General features: G+C 42.2%; 1 protein-coding gene across 3 annotated transcripts in view; it reads left to right on the forward strand.

The window, feature by feature from the left end:
* Positions 1–863: 863 nt before the first annotated feature.
* The window catches only part of NUP153 (nucleoporin 153), a 74,715-nt gene continuing 68,675 nt past the window's right edge, over positions 864–6,903 (forward strand). For all 3 annotated transcript variants that reach the window (XM_019633369.1, XM_019633370.1, XM_019633371.1), the window contains exon 1: positions 864–1,503. In XM_019633369.1, coding sequence (XP_019488914.1) covers positions 1,393–1,503 — 111 coding nt within the window. In that variant the 5' untranslated portion in view covers positions 864–1,392. The remainder of the gene's footprint in view (positions 1,504–6,903) is intronic.

The following is a 6,903-nucleotide window of genomic DNA, read 5'->3' on the forward strand; positions in this document are numbered from 1 at the left end:
CTGGACCACGTGGTCACCAAGGCCTTTCTGAGGGTCAGCTTCCACAATCTCTACATTTGGAGGAGTCAGGCTTTGAGCCAAGCTCACTTATTCACTTTCCTAAATATGATGCCTTCTATTTGGAGTTAATATTGTACCTTTATTACTGGTAATATACCACTTACCTCTAATGTGAATTGATGGTGTAGGTAATAATTGTAACTATTTATTGCACTTCGTGTATACCAGGTAACAGGTACTAAGTGCTCTGCATAGATGATCACAACAGCTCCATAAGGTGGATTTTAAAGTTTCCAATTTATAGAGGGGGAAGCCAAGGCTCACAAGGTTTTCACTTATCCAAGGTCAAGCTACAGAGTGGCAGAGCCCGAGTTCCAACCCTCGTGTTTGATTAAAAAAAGTCCCTATATGTTTAATGGAACATTAATGAAACTATATATTTTCTAATTCTGCTATAGGCTTAAATATAGTTTAAGTGTTTTTCTCATCCCCCTTTTTTTCTTTTTATAAGATATTATTAGTTGCTTTGATTTTATTATCGCTTACTTTCTGCCCGCTTTGCCAACCAATGGGGAGAAGTAGCGTGAGAAGGGGATTACTGCTTTTGTTACACGCCTTTTTCAATGTGTAAGTTTACAGCAAAGAGCAGTAAAAGGAACAGAGCTACTGGCTTTGTGCCTCTGCGACAAGCCAAGCATCTTCCGTTTCTGACTTTCCGAGAAGTCACGGACTTCCGTTGAACTACGTTTCCCAGCGTGCCGCGCGGCCGAGAGCGCGGGCTTAACCGGCCCTTCCTTCCTCCAATTAACCGGTCGTAGTGTGATGATGCAATTGGGTCGGGCGCTGACGGGTGACGGAGTTCTGGCTCGCGACCGCGGCGGCGGCCTTAGCAGCCGCAGTAGGCACAACAGCAGCGGCGACTGCAGGGACGACGACGACGCCGGGGCGGGCGCTGTGCGCAGAGGGGAGGGGTAGGCGGGCGGCGCCGGCGGCTTCAACTGCGGCAGCCACGGCTAGGGCGACGGAAGAAGAATCCCCATGAGCCGGCTGTCTAGTTAGGCCTAGTAGCGCGGGTGGCCGCTCTTCGTGTCCTCTGCGGGGGATCTCCATAGAGACCGTGACATACACAGAGGAGGTGGTCGGCCGGAGTCCGCCGGAGCGGAGCCAGTTACTGGGCCTCTGTCGCCGCCACGGCCTTCCCAGCTGCCAGCGCGCATTTTCTCTTCAGTCCGCTCGCAACCTCGCGGTTCCTGGTGTGCCTGTGCCTCACAGTGTGGGCAGCGCCAACGGACTTTTGGGTTGGGGCTGGGCGGGGGGTGGCTCTAAGGCGGCTGCCTCTGCCTCTCCCGCCCCCTTACCCGCTCCGGAGCGGGAAGCAGCGGAGGCTCAGCCATGGCCTCAGGAGCCGGAGGAATAGGAGGGGGCGGCGGCGGCAAGATACGGTCGCGGCGTTGTCACCAGGGGCCAATTAAGCCTTACCAGCAGGGGCGACAAAAGCACCAGGTACGGGACCCCGACTCCTGGGTGGTTTAGCAGGTCGGGAAGTCGGCGAGAGGGAACTGGAGGGGAAGGGCCCCGGTGCCCCACGTGGAGGGGACCCAAGGGCCTGAGGAAAGGCCCGAGCGAGGCGGCAGGAGCTCGGGCCGCTGGAGTGGCGATGGGAAGTGGTCTGAGACAGGCCTATCCTTGCAGCAAACACGTGTGGTTCGGGCCGCCTCTTCCCAACCCTCCCGGCCAGGGGCTTCCCCCAACAGGCGCAGGGCGGGAACAGAAATTCTAGGCCCATGATGCGCGCGTTTCTTTCGTTTTTGGCGGGGATTGGGGAGTTGGAGGGTATTACTCACGTCCTCTCGAGGGAGAAAGGAAAAAGATGTGACTGGAGGCCCCTACGCTTGTTCACTAGTCTCCCTGCGCGTTTCAGTGTGTGTAGGAGGGGGCTGCCGCGAGGTACCTACCTCAGGGGCACTGGGGATTGACCGAAGTGCTGTTACCCTAAAAGTGGAATAACCTAATCTCAACCTATTATAGTAATTAATTCTCCCACTCCTCTACCCATGTTCCTCCCTGATCTGAGAGCATTAGCTTCTTTTTTTGTTGTTTTTGATTTTTCTTAATCGGGTTATAGTTAAGGTGGCATTGGGGCATTTTGAAAGTCCCTCTCCACCCTTACGTCTTTAATGCTCTGCGAGACTCTTCGTCCCCTGTGCCCCTCCCCCCACCTTTTATTTTGGAGGTTAGAATTGGCCATTATGTACAATTGACCAGGACACCACTTCTGATCTCATGCACAAAATATTTTAATATTATGGGGCCTAGTTTAGAAGTTTAGGTACTTTTGACTCTCCAGGAATGTTGGTGCTCTTATAATTTTACCACCTTCTACACACATGGGTGTTTGAAATTATGAAAAGGAATTTATCCTAATAAAAGTCACTTATAAAACTTCTCAGTGATATTAAGATGAGGAGAAAGTGTGTCTTAAACTTGTTAAAAAAACAAAACTATAGCAAAAGGGTTTGATAACTTGTTGCATTCTCTTAAAGGTAGACTTCCTAGACTGCTGGATGATGAATATGGAATACTTTAACGTGTTTGCTGGTGTTAAATTGTATCATTAAAAAACAACAGCATTTTGAAAGTAGAGGTTTAGAGGAAATTTTTAATAATAAAAATTGTGGTTTATAATATTAAGTATTTCCCTACTAATGATTAGAAGTCTTGGCATTACTGTTAAATCCCTGCAGTTTTCTCCCAGGTATATAAAGAAAGTGCTTGGTTTTCAGATTTCTTTGTGAGGAGCAGGCAGATTTAAGATTAGAATTCAGGTCACAAGGCTGGCCATTTAACCTAATCCTTTTGTAGAATGGAAGTTAGACACACATGCTGTTTGTTTCTCCTGAAAAATAACTGCCTGCTTTCTTAGATCTCCCTAAAAGAAAGTTACTACTTGGGAAAAGGAAATGTTTTAAATACAGATCATTGGATGGTCTGGAAAGTTTAGAAAGGAGCTAATATATTCTAGGTGGCAAAAGTTATAATCAGAGCTTTTTTTTAAAATGTACTCAGGTAAAAATAAATTTGGGGAGGTGATGCCTTAACAAGATAACACCTATGATCCAAATTGTCTTAGAGCTGATAGGATTTTAGGCTTTGTAGTTCTGTTTTAGAGCTTGATAATTTATCATTTCCCTCATCCAAAATACTTTCAGCTTTTTGCCTCAGCCATTGAATTGAAAAAGAAAATAGATTTTTAGCTTTTGAATCGGGATTAAAGATGTTTGGGGATTTCTTGACCAACCCTGTGGGTGTTACTTCCTATTGGCAGAAAATAGCACATAAAATAGCACAGGAATATAAAGAAATCTCTATTTAATATGATCAATTCTTAAATCTGAAAAAAAGGACCTTCTTTACTCCTTACTGGAGCTTTTGTGGACTTACAGACTGACTAACTACCTGCTTGCTGTCTATTACCCTAGGCTATCGCCTCTGTGTTTGGAACAGCTGCTGAGTCATCATGAATAGCAAGCAACTTCATGACATGGCATGTTTTATAATGTTATTCGATTTGAGTGTCCAAGGGCTTCTGGCAAAAATGGAGTTTTTGGTTGTGTAGTAGAGGTTCAGAATAAGAATGAGAGGTCTGGTACTGTTAGCTAGTGGAGGTTTGCCATTGCCTGTCAGGCCAACTGACTTGTGCAGTCACGCATTACCTGCGACTTTTACAAGTGTTCTACTGACTTGTAATTTCCTGTTTTGACTTCTGGATTAGCTCTGCTGAGATATATCTGAAGTTTACATTTTTTCCTTTAAATTTCTGATTATTAAAATGCCATCTTGAACTTGTGGTGACAGAAATCCATTGTTTTACTCATTGTCTTACCCCACCCCCCGCCCCTCCCTCCCCCCCAATTCTTAGCCCACATACATTTAGGAAATGCTGTCATTTTTCTAGTTGGGAGTGAACCACTCACTGAAGAGGATGTGGTTAGTTCATGTCACCTACTCAGTCCCCTTTCCAATTTTCTTTTGTGCAGATTTCAGGCCCAGAAAAGTGAGCTCAGGAGAGGTCAAGCTGCTTTTCTAGTAGCCACCACAAAAAATTTGAGCCCATGGGCAAACCAGAACCTCAGCTCTGGAAGAATCTGCTGCCACCTCCTGTTAGAGGGAACACTTATTTTTGGACTTTTAGGGGGTGTGCTTCAGAGGTTTTGTCTTCTGGTTTGGAGCTAAGGAAATCCAACATTTTATCTTCCTAGGTTGTAGTTTGTCTTACAGGTCAGTTCCTGCATTAGGCTATTTGAAAAAGAGGAGGAGGAAACCCCTTTATCTAATTCAGTAGCTTCCACCAGGACTCTGCAAACTTTTCTGTAAAGGGCCAGATAGTAAATATTTTAGGTTTGTTGCTGAAAGTCATTCCTTTGTTTTCACAACCCTTTAAAAAATGTAAAAATCATTCCTGGTCTGAGGCCTGTATAAAAGCCGGCCAAGGGCTGAATTTGGCCCACAGACCATGAGTTGCCTAAATAACACTGCTTTATATGATAGTGTGGGTTTTTGATGGTGGTGGTGTTTTGCTGGTTTAGTACCTTTTGTATAATACTTTGTTCCAAATAAGTATGTCCTGCTTGGTATCTGATGAGTGAAGAGTGTTCTCAGGTTTGAAAAGGAGGGATATTTAGAAGTTGAATACTGAACTCATTCCAGAAGCCACTAAGTAGTTTTGACTTTTATCTTTTTCTTTATCCTAGATTTTTAATTCTATCCATGGAAATAGGAATGGGAAGAGTCGATAGGAAAAATGTACTCTAATGGAGTCAAACACTTGGATTTTAATCCCTGTTCTGCCAGGACTTGTAATAAATGTGTAAATAAATGCAAGTTATTTAAGTTCTCTTGAGTTTAATTTACTCATCTGTAGAGTGGAAATTGTTGTGAGGGTCAAATGAGATAATAGAGTAAAGCCCTTAGATCAGAGCCTGGCATATAAAGTAAGGACTCATTTGCAATTATTGTGATTAACTAGACTTTTTGATTTACCGTTTTAATTGCCTGTGAAGTTTGCTGCCTCTTTCTAGATGTTTTTTCTTTATGTACCCATACTCAATCTTTTATATGCTCATATTGGATTTAAGGACTTGTTTGCTGAGTGATGAGGCCAAACCTTAAATTGTTACTACTCTCTTAAGTACTTTTAACATATTTTCCTTATAAAAATGCCAGTCATTTATTTAAGTGTATAGGGAAATAAATCCAAATATTGAGTTGTTTGAAGAAATGGAGTATTTTGCTTTGTGATGAGAATCCCCTGTGTGTGATATTTTATGAATTTACTTACCATGTTTTATAATAAGTGACAAAAAAGCCCAGGTATTGTTTGCATTTCCTGGAAAGTTCCCTGATGAGGCAGTTCTGTTAGTTTTAAGTAAAATGAAGACTTTGGTCTGATGTCACTAATTAAACCATTTTTAATAGGTACAGCATATTATTGGAATGATGTAATCTGTATTTTATAAAATGTTTTCTTTATAGCTATTTAGTTAATGGTCATGGCTGTAACAGGTTTCTAAAAGGTTCTTCTGTGTTGGGAAGCCCAGTTGGAAGTCTCACTCACCACCACGTACAATTTACTGTGTTTACTGTCAGAACAGGATAGTACAGTAGATATTCCAGTTTGCGTGTCAGTTTACTTGATTTTACTTATCTTTTCCATAGTATGATTTAAGAAATAAACTCTTACATCCAGTTTCAAACCGTTTGTGGACGAAAAGTGGTAATATCTTAGGTAACTTTGAGTGGGTTAAACTGCTTTCGCCTTTTAGTGGTTCTCCTGTTGCTAGCTTGAAGGTCTTTTAGGGACTCCTTTTCTTGTCCTTCTTGTTTGATTGATTCCTGTTAATTATCTATTAACCATACGGATACCTAAAAATGAAAGACTAAGCCTTGGTAATGTTTCTCCTTCATGCATTAGTGACAAGTCTTGAAGGAAGTGGAAATTTGTGGCCTAATGTAGTTTTTAATTTTCTAGCCAGAGTAATTCTTATGCCCACATTTTTTGGCTCGATCTCTTGAAGTTGAGACAGAAAATGAAAAGTGGATTTTTAGTGGCTGGAAGGATTGGGACTGGGTAGATAGGGAAAGTTTGGCTGCTGACTGGCACTCTGGGGGTTGTAAAATATGACAACTAATAGCTTAGATTTGTAGGTTAGATTCAGAGTATTTAAAGCTAGATTCAATATAACTGCAGTAGAATTTAAATACTGCATTACCTTTTTCCCTCATGGAAATAACTGAGTGTTAAAGTCAGAATACAGATGCATTGTTAAAATAAGTAATGTTAGAATGGCTATATTTCAAAACAGGCAGTAACTGGACGATTACAATGGCATCTAGGTTTTTACTCTAATTTAGTTTTAGATATTTTTTAAGCTTCACGAAGTCTTGGGTTCTTAGCTCTTGTTCTTTACTTGGGCTTGGAGGGTGCAAGGAGGAACACCGATTAGACTGGCTGTATGAAATAAGGCTTTCCAAAAGTTTGGAAAGGAGAGTCTGGTGACTTGGGAGTTCAGTGGGTCAGGAGAATGTGCATAGAGTCCTGGACGAGAACTAAGGGTCAGTGACAGGCCCCAAGGAAAGAAAGGCTGCTGAAAGAACAGATAGAAATCACGACAGTTGTGTATCCTGGGGGACTGGGGCTCCAGAACCTGAAAGCTGATGATGGATTATGTTTGATATTTATAGTTAGAGAGGCAGTGAAGTATTTGAGAAAGGGGATTTTATAGTGTGAGGAGTACTGTTGAATTGAAAGTAATGTTAAGAAGAGAGTTGCACAGAACTGAAGTAAAAAAACTTGGATAAAGAAAACGTGATATATATATATATATATATATATATATATATATA

This window comes from Hipposideros armiger, unplaced genomic scaffold (genome assembly GCF_001890085.2).
Source record: "Hipposideros armiger isolate ML-2016 unplaced genomic scaffold, ASM189008v1 scaffold_1292, whole genome shotgun sequence".
In the NCBI taxonomy this organism is placed as follows: domain Eukaryota; kingdom Metazoa; phylum Chordata; class Mammalia; order Chiroptera; family Hipposideridae; genus Hipposideros; species Hipposideros armiger.